At 46.1% G+C, this 13,317-nt stretch overlaps 1 protein-coding gene across 1 annotated transcript; it reads right to left on the bottom strand.

Moving 5' to 3' along the window:
• Positions 1 to 4,010: 4,010 nt before the first annotated feature.
• On the bottom strand, positions 4,011 to 9,418 carry ldlra (low density lipoprotein receptor a; the record flags this gene model as incomplete). The annotated part of the gene is made up of 18 exons (XM_079177265.1): positions 4,011 to 4,067; positions 4,185 to 4,348; positions 4,455 to 4,532; positions 4,679 to 4,987; positions 5,086 to 5,223; positions 5,592 to 5,733; positions 5,852 to 5,991; positions 6,102 to 6,220; positions 6,373 to 6,600; positions 6,685 to 6,856; positions 7,226 to 7,351; positions 7,584 to 7,703; positions 7,817 to 7,939; positions 8,042 to 8,164; positions 8,257 to 8,637; positions 8,809 to 8,931; positions 9,045 to 9,170; positions 9,391 to 9,418. 18 exons carry the CDS (start codon positions 9,416 to 9,418, stop codon positions 4,011 to 4,013), a joined length of 2,697 nt encoding a protein of 898 aa, XP_079033391.1.
• Between the last annotated feature and the right edge of the window lie 3,899 nt (positions 9,419 to 13,317).

The following is a 13,317-nucleotide window of genomic DNA, read 5'->3' as shown; positions in this document are numbered from 1 at the left end:
AATCAAGAAAATGCTCCCGCTGATTGACGGTGCCGTGGACGTAGCTATTAATAATCAGTATTTTCCCCAGAGAGTGTTCTGAGAGTCGCCATGAGCTGCTTGTTTTCTTATCTGCATGTTTACCCACACGTGTCGCTGCATCTTTTACTATACTTTTCAGCTCAGCGCTTCCACTCTTCCTCAGCCTTGAACTTTGCTCGTGTCATGCCTGTTGGTGGGTTTGAGCACAGATCTGCAGAGTCACAAAGCAGCTTGTTATCCCTCTCTGCTCAGATAGCTGTTGTTGTGTCTTACTCTTAAAGCTACTGCAAATGAGAAATAAATCATTGCTTTTTAAAGCTACAGCCACAAGATGGTCTGTAAACAGATTACAAAATGTTCATGGACATGTTTACGAAGCGCTAGTACACTGTTGGCTTATAAGAAGCACATCTTTTTAAAATAATTTCCAGATGAGTGAAACTATTTGATCAAACGGAGACTTTCTCCCACTCACAGTGTGGTTGCTTTTCCTTTCTGTGGTCTCACGTTGTTGGAGGATTTCTAAGAAACTCTGGTTTAGCTTTTCACGGTGACGACATCACTTTCTAGGAAGAAGGTCTCGCTTCCGTAGAACTATAAAAAACATGTGGCCCCCCCCCTTTAGAAAGAGTGGGAGAGCGAGAGACGGAGAGAAAAAATAACACAAAGCCTCACTTCACGTTTACTGCCATGTCTACATACCGAAGATGTTGGATGAAAACAGTGGAACATGCTGCCGTACATTATTCAAAACCATTTTTCTGCCACATTCAGGTAGCAGCATTTCAGCCACACATGATTAAAAAAACAGAGAGGCAAAGTATGGCTTTGCACAATCTAGTATTAAATGGAAAAATAGTATCCAAACAGTACCGCAAAGACATTTCTGAACAATTGACAAATAAATCACAACCATATCTCATGAGATCTGCTAAACTGAAATGGACAGAAACAAATAGGTTCAAATAAACAACCAGTCTCTCACCCTGTACACTGTTACTTTATATAAGGCAGTACTTCCCAACAACGGGTACTTGAACCCCAGAGGGTACTGCTGCCGGCGGGTATGTGGGAAGCTGAGCTAACTCAACCAACACAACAACAAAAAATAGCAATTTTTAAAAAGGTATATCCACATTATGTGTTGAGGAGATAAACGGTCACAACAGTTAGATAAAAGTAATTGATATAAAGTTGAAATGGTTAAAAAAAAGGAATGAATAAATTGTTGAAACATCCAGCTTGTGCCCCTCCGGGTAGCCTATAATGCTAACTTGACCAAATCAACCTAAACATGGACAGTTTCTATCGGTACTGCTGCATTTTGCTGAGAAAAGGAAACGTGGGGGGGGGGGGGGGAGAATTCACATGAACATTTAGTTCAGTAAGCTAACTCAACTGTCGTCAAGTTATGCATTTAAGTAAATTCAGGAATGAGTCTTCAAAAACCGAACCCAGACAGTAGTGATTCTAAAATAAATAGAAGCATTTATTTATGTACAGAACATTTTTAAAGTTTACAACAGAGTTTAAAACATTGACATTACCAAAAAATCCAACAACAACAACAAAAACAGTTAAGAACAAATATGTACATTTATGAACACTATATTTACACTTAATCTGCACTGTGAAATGACACCATATACAGCTTCACTCGTGAAAGACTTCTATTAAATCCATTAATTAATCCACATCACATGGTGGCTTGTGACTAAGTGGAGAGCAGGGTCGTCCTTCAATCAAGAGGATCGGCGGTTCGATCCCCACTGCTGGTCGCATGTCGATGTGTCCTGGAGCGAGACACTTGACCCCAGAACTGCTCCCGTAGCTGAGCCTACGGTGTAGAATGTAGATAGTCTGATGGGCGGGTGGCATGTACCCCTTCCCTCAGTGAATGATGACAAGTAGTGTGCAAGCGCTTTGAGTGGTCAGAAAGACTAGAAAAGAGATACAAGTACAGTTCATAACCTCTTTGCTGGGTGTAACCAGAGGTTACAATAACCTGAATGTAACACTCACACATTCCTCCATTAATGCACTGTAAACAGGTGAGGAAATCCACTGAGTTCAATAACACCGACATGAACATGTGAACATAATATGGCATGAAAGGCACACATTTGTCAGCGATGAAATGAAGGAGCTAAAAAAGCTGGTGAAAACGGTTGTTTTTAAAACCACGATAGGGCACATGGCTTTCTTTCATCAGGAATGCTGGAGGCAAGTTCAAGATGTGGTCCTGAGGGAGGTTGTAAATAATGTACACGTGCCACGTGGCATAAGACACGGCCCCACTGTAAACACGTGGTTGAAGCAAAGCCTTTTATTGTTTAGAGGAATGCACTAGTCCCCCCCCCCCAGAGGGGCATAGGGGTGGAAAATGTAAAGATGTCCCTCCAGTGCTCAGACAGATGATCACAAATCAAGAGAATGCTGAAAAAGTGTTTCGGAGGAACTCTCAAAACAACAGACGGCGGCTGAGAAACGTGTTGCGACCACATTGTGGTCTGTGAGATCTGAGGGCTATCCCAGAGCACAGTATAAATCAAGGCACTGACACGGTGTGCATTCTTTGTGGCTAACAAAGAAGCGTTGTCTTTAGGTCACTTTGGGTGATGTTTTCGCTGTACTGCTGAGGCAAAGACTGGTGTTAAAGTCAAAGTTATTGAGACCTATCGAGGTCACACTGGTTGAACTGGCTCGGAGATTTGCCGCTAGTATCAGCTGATGTTCCCCTTCTGTTTGCTCAGCTCTGAATCCGCTCTCGTGTTGTGTTTGTCATGTTCTGGTTTTCTTGTTCCAGACAAACAAAGAGACATTTGAGGAAATATATTTGCCTTCTCAGCAGGACAGTTCAATGAAAAGATTGATTCCACGCTCTTAGTTTAGATTAGCTTAGCTTAGCATAAAGACTGGAAAAAGAGGGAAACTAGCTGTTTCCCTGGCTCTGTGCACAGCTAACAAAATCCATCTCTGAAGCTCACTGAATGCTGTTTGTTGTTCCGTACAGAAAACGAAAGAGTATAAGCAACCAGTCCTACTACTAAGGTGAGTCAATCACCTTCTGGCTCAAGCTTCATAATTTAAGGAGTTGTAAACAAATTTGGGGAATACACTTATTTGCCTTCTTGTAGAGAGTTGGATCAGAAGATTGATACTACTCTCGTATCTGTTTGTTAAATCTGTGAATGAAGCCAGCCGCTGGTTAGCTTAGCTTAGCTAAGGAAACAAGGGTAAACAGCTAGCCTGGCTCTGTCCAAAAGTAATACAATCTGCCAACCAGCATCTCTACAGCTCCCTAATAAACATGTTATATTTCGTTCATTTATTCTGTACAAAAAAACACCTCAGCAAAAAAGCGTAAAAACTACAATTCTCACATGGCTAGCTGTTCCCCCCCCCCCCCCCGGCTTACAGTCTATGAGCTAATCTAAGCCAACCATCTGCTTGTGGTAGCTCTATATTTACCACACAGATATGAGTGGCCCCCCAAAAAAAGCAAATCAGTTTTGATAATGTTCCATGAAAAAGAAAAAAGAAAAAAGTCATATTTACAAGACTCGTGTGTGTACCTTACACACATTAGAGGGAATTATAAGTTGCATTAAATGAGCTCAGTGATGCATGAAAAACAAGACTTTGTGTGTCAGTGACACAGTTCTGTAGCTGCATCATCAGAGTCACACTTGGGATAACGGGTTAAAAAAACAACATTCGATTGAGGAATCCATCAACTGCTGATTTGGTATGATTTGGTTAGGAATGGATTGTCAACCAAATGGGGGAAAAACTGTGCAACCTGAAAATAACGTGACGCCCTGTTTTTTTTCCCACTGTAGAGCGCTTGCTGTCTGTGAGGATATAGTGGTTGTGATCCTGGCTTTGACTTCCATATCTTTGTGCTGTGTGAGGTAAAAACTAAATATACAAAAAGGACATCCAAGGTAGCTTATCATTGAGGCTCTTCTTTCCACTCCGACATTTGTTCAGTTTTCTGTGAAGGTGGGATTGTCTGCCTCTTCATCCAAGCTCACAACTTGTCTCTGAAAGGACAGCAAATAAGAAGAATGTCAGACGCAACACAATGCTGTACCCCGTTTGTGCTGATTGCAACTAAATGTACTAAATTCAAACAGGCTGAACTGTGAGACTGGACTCACTTTTGGGTAGGAGTAACCGTCAGGGCTGTGGCTCCTCCAAATGTGCACTTGGTCCTCGGTGGTTTTCTGATAGACAGGGTTGTCAAAGTGAATGGTGTTGGTGTTCTTCAGCCTGTAGTTCCTCCACAGCAGCACGCCACCAACAGCCACCAGGCAAACGATCGCTACATGAGGCAGATAGAGGGAGAGAGGTGAGACACGGTGCTCGACCGCTGATGGTATTTACTGCGAGGGAGCCGCCGTTTGCAGCAGCTGACAAAAGCAACTCACCCAGAGGCAATGCAATATACAGAGCTATCGGGGCGGGCGAGGAGTTGGGTACAGCTGCAGCAAATCCATGTCTGAAATCTGAGGGAGAGGTAAACACCAGAAGAGGAGTTAATGATACACAGAGCTGACCAGCACTATACACATTCTATGTCAGAGCTGAGGACAATGCACAAACTCCGTGAAATGGTCAATGGTCATTTAATGGTCACCATTATGGTACTTGCCTGGAGAGGTGACCGGAGCCCCTGTGGTGGTTTGGGGTATTTTAGGGTTCGCCGGCTGGGGTGACGGGGTCCTTGGTTCAGGTGTGGTGGTCCTTACAGGAGGCCTGGTGCTGCGTGGCACTGGCCTGGCCGCAGTGCTGGTGATAACTATGGGCACTGTGGTGGTACGGACCCGGGGCTTAGGTGTGGTGTGGACCCGGGGCTTAGGTGTGGTGTGGACCCGGGGCTTAGGTGTGGTGCTGGATGGCTGAGGAGGGGGGTCGGTATCTGGCACTTGAGGCTGCACGGGAGCTGCAGGTGTTGGCACAGCTGGTGAACAGAAACAGAGGACGAGTGAGAGTCAGAAATGGAGCGCTTGAACTGATGAAAATGTCTAATTTAATGACACAAATTAAGATTTTATATACCAGGTACACATGTCCTCAAATCCCTGGCTAACATCATGTTATCTGGACAGACACAGGTGTATTTGGGGGGATGTCTGCCCACTTGAGGAGCTGCCAGGCACAAGAATCTACAGCCGGATACCTGGCACCAATCCCTCCCTGCAATGGAAAAGAAGATAACAATTTTACTATAATTTCAGCGCTTTACATGTTATGAAGCCATTATCAGAGAGTGAGAGTGGTTTCCATCTTCTCATCAAACTTTCAGCAAGAATAAGTCTATTTCACAAAACTTTGAACTATTCCTTCAAAGCCACTGATCACTGATCTCTGATACTTTCATGGTTATTTCCCAGATACAGTCTAGTGACCATAATGGGTTCGGACACGCATACATCTTACCACTGTAACCCAAACCAGTGCAATTAAGTAGCACGAACCTCCGTCACATTGGCAGCAAATTACAATGTTCGGCCAAAATTCAATACTCAATAAAAGAAGTTCAATAAATGAGTGGTGTCTCTTACCAGCGGGTTGTTTCAGGTTATGGTAGAGAATAATGTCATCCGGTGATGAGAGGTGCTCTGCCACTGGTGTGATGTCATCACCCGTCAGCCTGTTTGCACTGAAGATGGCATTGTTACTGGCGTCTGTCCAGTACACTCTCTCCTAAAAGAACAAGAAACAAAAAAAACCTTGAGCATTTTAAGAGACCAGGGGGACGGCGTAGTAGTGGTGAGGCTCCGGGTTTGTGTGTTACAGAGTTAATCGGGTGGTAAACGTCTACCTCAAACAAAGTGAGGCTCAGCGGGTGAGCCAGCTTGTGTTCGTCGATGATGAGGGTGCGTCGATTACCGCCCTGCGCGTCGATACTGGAGAGGGTGTGCAGCTTAGAGTCCACCCAGTAGAGCCGCTGGTTCAACAGGTCTGGGGGAGAAAGCAGGCAGGGGGGGGGGGGGATGGGGGGGGGGTCAACCGGTCAGACCACTGTCATTCATGTGAATAGAAAAAAAACAACTTGCAACCGGAGGCTTTACCAAGTGTAATTCCATTTGGCCACTCAATGTTGTCAGTGACCAGAGTGGTGCGGTCTACTCCGTTAAGACCCGCCTTCTCAATCTTAGCGGGATTCCCCCAGTCAGTCCAGTAAATGAAGCTGGGAGGACATAGATATGTTGCAAATGAAGCGTTGCGAGTCAAAATACAGTCATAAATACATAAATTAAGTCCGTACAAAGCATGGAAACAAAGAGAGTCTAGGAAGGATTTAGGCATTACTGAACTTTCTAGTAATGCTATTGGACCTACTTGTTGTGGGAGTCGAGCACAATGGCGCGAGGTTTGGACAAGTCTTGGTGGAAGAGAGTCTTGCGGCGGCCGCCGTCAGCAGTTACGACGGAGATGGTGCTGCGAATGCTGTCGGTCCAGTACAGGTTACCGTGGATCCAGTCGAAAGCGATGCCTTCCGGAGCCTCGATGTCGCTGCCGATCACCACGCTGTGCTGAGCGGGGTCTTCGGCCGAGTCCACCGGAGCTCTGGAATGACAGCGGAGAGCTGGCGTCAAGCCGGAGCAGAGGACACAGAAACGCTACCTTCATTCTGGTGTCATTCTCGCGCACCTGTAGATCTTCTTCTGGGAGATGTCCGACCAGTAGATCTCCTTGGCGGCCATGTTCATGTCCAGAGCCACGGCGTTCTTTAGACGGGGGATTACTCTGGTGTACTCACTTTTGTCCAAAGTCATCTTTCTGACTTCATGGCGGTTGGTGAAGAAAAGGTAGGCTATTGTACCTACGAAAGGTGACAGGTGATTTGTTAAGTCATTTCATGGAAATGTCTTCAACTGCTAACAGCTGATAGCTTACACCATCAAGGGAACCATCTTGTTTCATCGTTTCTAGGCGATACAGATCTGAGACGTGCCCCAGTTAGTAGAGCACCATGGAAGCTGAGAGCTTGGCTCCGAGCAACGCCGGGTCTTAAATGTCAGTCAACCTTTGCCGTGGGAAACACCCACTCTGAGGCCTAAAGCTGAGATACCACTACCACGAATAGGGGTCCATAATTGGTTCATCCTCTTTTGAAAAATGTATTTATTTCATTCTGCTGCAGTGGAGAATAATCCACACTAGGAACATTAGAGAGAGTGCTGGTATTCACCGATGGCCTTGCAGGCTTTGGTTGCTGGGTCGACTTGGTAACCCTCCTCGCACTGGCATTTGTAGCTGCCGATCTGGTTGATGCAAATCTGGCTGCAGGTGTCAGGGTTGGCGCACTCGTCGATATCTGGATTCAAAGAAGAGGGGGAAGATTTTTTTAAACAAACACACGCAAAAAAGGATGCGGAGTCATTGTGTCCGTAAGAATTATGGGATCCCTCTTGATCTGGCAGCACAGACGGTGACATGGAAAAGGTTGTGTCAGAGTAACCTCTAGCAACATCCTTTGTTAATCGAACCGAAGTGAGGACATAAATCATTCTAAGTGACTATTTGTTTTTTGTATGGCAGGGTATTACCTTCACAGAGCTTTTTCTCAAGCAGGCGATACCCAGCGGGACACAGGCACTCGTAGCCGATCTTCAGGTCATTGCAAATATGAGAGCAGCCGCCGTTGTTGTTCAGGCACTCGTTGGCGCCTGCAGGGGAGAACATGAAAAATCATTATTTTCTGATGCTGCAGACACCCTCATTAAATACATAAAAGTAGCAATTAAACTGAGAGTGTTGGATGAGAGGCCTCTGTACTCACCACAAACCCTAAGAGGCTCATCTGACCAATCCCTGCAATCACGCTGCCTGTCACACACCTTCTCCATGCTTATGCATTCCCCACTGCGGCACTTGAACCTGCTCGGGCCATCACAGTGGGTCGCTGTGGAACAAAAGATTCAGTTATACAGACCACACAGACTAGAGGTTTTGCGTTCGGCTTTCGGGCAGCCAGGATCAGAAGGGTGAGGGAGGAGATTGGTACCATTGAAGCAGCCCGTTTCGTCGCTCATGTCCCGGCAGTCGTACTGATGGTTGCACTGGTGGCTGCCATGGATGCAAGTGCCGTCGCCGCATTCGAACTCATCGGGGCGGCAGGTGGAATGTGCTGGGGAGCAAAAAAGGCCAACATGTGAGCACAAGAGGCGATGACTCGAAAAAAGCGACAGCCAAGAGGAGGAGACGAATCCGCACGCTTACCACAGTTGGCTTCGTCTGATCGATCGGGGCAGTCGGCTCCACCGTCGCACTTCCAGCTGCTGTGGATGCACTCCCCAGTGCCGCATCGGAACTCCAGGGATGAGCACTCATGAGCGGGAGCGGAGACGGGCGCCGCCGTGCCGCAGTTCTGGGGCCACTCGTCGGAGCCGTCGGGGCAGTCGGTGTCGCCGTCGCAGGCCCACAGGCGGGGTACGCAGACGGTGTTGTTGCACTGGAAGGACGCAGCGCTGCACGTGGCGGGCGGGCAGGAGGCCTCGTCGCTGCCGTCGTCGCAGTCCGTCTCGTCGTCGCACACGAAGGAGGACGACACGCACTGGCCATTACCGCAGCGGAACTCGCCATCCGTGCACCGCTTCGGCGCTGAGAGAGAGAAAGAGGAGACACAACAGGGCGTGGGAAATCACTTCAGAGCAGGGTAGGAAGGAAGGGGAAGGAAATGATGGAGGCTCTGGATTCCAGAGCGCAATAGAAGAAGATAAATCACATATGAGTAAGGAAGCAGAAAGACAGGCTGTAGTTCACTCGGCTTACCACAACTCTCTTCATCAGCTCCATTCTCGCAGTCAGATTTCCCATCACAGCGCCAGGTGCTCGGTATGCACTGGTTCAGGCGATCCGCGCAGCTGAACTCTGTCGGCCTACACGTTTTGGCCACTGGAAGTGACAAACGGAGAAAAAGGTTAACTGAGGACTATGCAATCGTCGCACTGAGGGATTGAAAGGTACGCAAAGCGATCACAAGTCCATCCTCGCGTCGTGATACTCACTGCAGGTACCAGGAAGTTCATCGGTGCCGTCTCCGCAGTCGTCTGTGCCGTCACACACCCATCTGCCCGTGATGCATATCCCGTTCCCACACTGGAACTGCTTGGTGCCACATGTTTCCCACGCGTCTACGACAGACAGATACAAACACACAGCTCAGCTAAAAGGGCCAATGTTTTAGTTATCATCTATCAGGGGCCAATACAGGAAGACGCCACACAAACAAAGACGTGGCTGCAAATGAAATCACATGGAATAATACTTCTGCAGAACACTATTAAACAAGACTATGAGTCATTTGCTACTTAGAACTAAACCATGCACAGTTTACAAGACTAAACAAAGTACAGCTGAGGCTGATGGGAATTTGGGTCATTGTCGTTATACACTCTGGCATGACACACACACACACACACAGGTGCCTGTTGGTACTTGTTTAACTAGGGCAGATGAATGGTTAAACCGCGAGTCAAACAAGGACACTCTCTGTTCGTAAGCCCGCATTTATCAGCCTTTATCAGGGTGCTGCCGATATGCCAAGTAGTACACAATAGAAATCTCATTTTCCAGTCTGCTGGTTAGAAAACACCTCCTTAGGAGTGAGTTTGAACACTGAAGACACAGAGTGGCCCTCCCAACCCCCCATCTTTTATGGACCAGATGAAGCCACTGAACCAGAAGGAGTAATTAGACCGTACATCAGAGAGACAGCACGTCATGAAAAGGTACTAGGGGCCATTCCTACCCCTCTGGTCCCTGGGGGGGGCTCCAAACTCCCGAATGGCCACCTGTTTCTGAAATCGGGCGGAGGGAGGTGGTTACTGCTTTTAGCAGCCATCATAGAGTAGATTTTTCTTTTAAATTCGAATTACGTATTTATGTCTAAGTATTTACATTTTCATAAGCCAGTGCCCTATAAGATTGGATGGGGGGAAAGACAAAGCATAAATCATGCATGGCCATGAATGGCTGACAGCACAGTAAATCATAACAGCTTTCCGGTGAAGTCAAACACGTGGTCATAGTTGATGCTTTATTTAAACAAGGAGAGGCTTTATTTCTTCTACTAAAGCGTGAGGAAATGTAGTATTTTTATATGACTCCAAATGACTTTGGACGGTCGGATTACAGAGGCTGAGAAGTAAATCTACTACTAGCTGTTAAGCCAATCGTGTCTTTATGGCTCCTTGTGAAAGGGCTTGCCATAAAGATAGTCGTCGGGTTCACGTTGACAAACCTGGTCTTATCACAGGGATATCCTTGAGGGTAAAACAGTAGAAAACACTCGAAAGGTTTAACTCTAAGCTCTTTTTCCCCTGAATGGTTTTTACTTTATAGATCGGCTCCCGTATCCTGAAACCGATGACACGTCACCCAGACCCAAGTTCACGTTGGTTGTTTGCTTAAAATGTTCAGTAGAGGTCAGTCCTTGAGAGACAACCCGGACCAAATGGCAGCGTTATTGATTGAGTCCAAATCCACGCTGGGGGAAACAACAAATGTGCCCAGCGTGTGTTTGAGTATCTTATTGATTCGACATAACGTGATTGGCAGAAATCATTTTGGAGCAATATCTCGCGGTCAGAAAGTTGACCCCACCCCCCCCACCCCCCCCCCACCCCCCCATCGGAGTGAGATTAAAACCATTACAAGAAATAAGGGATCACTTTGAATTTGTCCTCAAATTAAGTAATGTCTTTTCCAAAAAGCGTGTGGGAGGCCAACTATTTGCCAACATGGGGGACAGGACAGGTTCCAGTGTTGCACATAACTGGTGTGTTAATGCGGGTGACAATCAACCAGTTCCAACACGTCTCACCATTTTCCCAGAACCGACACACATGGGGAAACAGGTCAGACGGTGCCTTCACATCGGCTCAGGCCTGCAACCAAAAGTGGAGGAATGCTGGCTGAAGACAATGTTTGCATTGGAGGACGAGTTGGAGGGCTTCCCATTCGTTTCCACCAGGGCGTTTAAGGTGAAGCACAAAGGGAGACAGAGCCTTGTGCAAACAGGCTGGATATTGCATCATGTAGGGGGAATAATGCTGGTAAAAAAAAAAAACTATTCCTATGATGCATTTTTCCCACATTATGAATCGTAGCAGCTTCCAAGAAACCGGCTTTTCAGAAACCCCGCTTGACATCTACACACACAGACAGTAGTCACACTGCTCGAACCTCATTGGCTGCAGGAACCCGCTGCCGAGTTGAGCGCTACTGAATGGAAGGCACAATAAAAAAAACACGCAGCTCCATTCAAAAACCGGCGAGGATAAAATAAATTTAAAAAAAAGATAAAATATACAACTTTAAGCCATTTTAAACATTTTAAAAAAGCATGATGAATAATAGATAGAGGATTTTAAATTATAGGAAAATACGAGGCCGAGGTCGGGTGAAACATTCATCGGTGGAGCGGAGAGATTTGACCTACATTCTGTGAATAATTGCGCCCCCACCCCCCCATCACCTTGCATCCGGTGCTGTCAGAGGAGTGGGCAATTTAAACACACACGGACTGAATCTTATTTATAATGCTATATAAATATATAGGTCTATCAAAACAACATCGCAGTAAATATATTTATTTACATGTGGTAAAAAACAAAATACAGCTATAAATGTTGAAGTTAAAAACATTAAACTTACTTGTCTGAACGAGGGAGCAGAGGAGAAACAACAACAGTGGCATGTTTTCCAGCCGCACTGGAAGACGCTTCCACACTTGGCGCCTGCTGGCTGTCACCGGAGGGAGTTATTGTAACAAGGTCAGGGATGTGGAGTGCTGGTTGGACACCGGTGGAGATACAAAATTTAAAAAAAAGGCTCTCGTCGTCGCCTCCTGCTGTAATTTAGAGATGCTCGCGCTGGAAGTTCAGGGGAGGGATGCTCAGGCACACTGTTCTGTTTGACAACAACTTCGGACCCATTTCAATGTGGTCCATCGGTGGGCGGGGCCTAGCGGGGGGGGCCCCCGGGATGGGAAGGGGAGGGGAGTGTGGGGGGGGAGGGGGGAGGCGGGGTCCGGAGTGGTGTGATTTCTGAGGCAAACAGCCATAACAATCGGGAGGCGGGGCCTCTGAGGAGATGGATTTACTATGAAGTTTAACCCTTTCGTGGAGGCACGGGGGGGGGGGGGGGGCACACACGCGCGCGCATGGCTGGAGGCTGGGGACGTTACATAAGTTTCATTCCCTGAAGGCTAGCCGACCTCACCGCTATACACACAGGGGCGGGGGGTCGTGGGGTTTAGGAGATGAGTGTTTGTCCGGGCTCAATCTAGATCAAGATGATTTTGAGAAGAAGGTCGAACTATATAATATATATCAGCTTTTATGTGGGGGATGACCTGAAGTTACACCAATAAGAACCTTATTACTAAAGACTTTAAGGATTTTACCTTTGGAAGAGCAGCGGGAAAGTATATTATCAGGAGCACGCAATGAAAGATTGTGTGAGTATAGGAAGAGAAAATACATGATAATAATTACAAATAAATACAAATAATGATATGTCCTTTTCTCTCATAATAGCCTACTATGAGTTAACTCCCATGATATAATGAAAAAAATATATATATGAAAACAGCCTTTTTTTTTATATATTCAGTTTTTCTAGGAACCCCCCTCCCACCCCCAAGTAAATAAGATGTTCCCCATAAACTGGTTTGAAGTCCAGTAGTTTTCCCCAGATGTGTCCTGGGATAGTCTATAAGACTGGCAGCGTGCCTACTCGTTCAATTTGTAAATAATTGCAAACAGCCCGGTCAACACGCAGCGTGGCCCATCATACAGGGCTGTTATAACAGCCGTGTTTTTGTGGGGAAAGAAGATTATTAACTTATTCTTATCTTTATGTAATTCCTTTAATCAACTAAAAAACAAAAGGTGTACCGGTGAATGAACACTTTCTAATACGACACTAACAACAGCCCATGAAGTCATTAGCGCAGCTTTTATCTCCATATCACCAACTTCCGGAATTGAGGTTGGTGACCTCTCATAAAAAAAAAGTTTTTAAAAATAAAACAACAGCTCAAAGTCTCAAACTCTGCCGGGTCCATAATTATAGTGAGATTTGCATCAGAGGAGGAGATAAAGTACAAACAACCTTGAACCAAGCACAGAGAGCGTCATATAGTTCAGGAATACGCCTCTGAGTTGTAGTTAGTAATAGGAAACAGATCAATAATAATCCAGATGTTTCTGGGCTGTCAACGCTGGTTTAAAAAAAAAAAAGAAGGAAATAAATCACTTTAGGGGGAATATGACG

This window comes from Pholis gunnellus, assembly GCF_910591455.1.
Source record: "Pholis gunnellus genome assembly, chromosome: 17".
NCBI lineage: Eukaryota > Metazoa > Chordata > Actinopteri > Perciformes > Pholidae > Pholis > Pholis gunnellus.
This window is presented reverse-complemented; position numbering and strand designations above follow the sequence as displayed.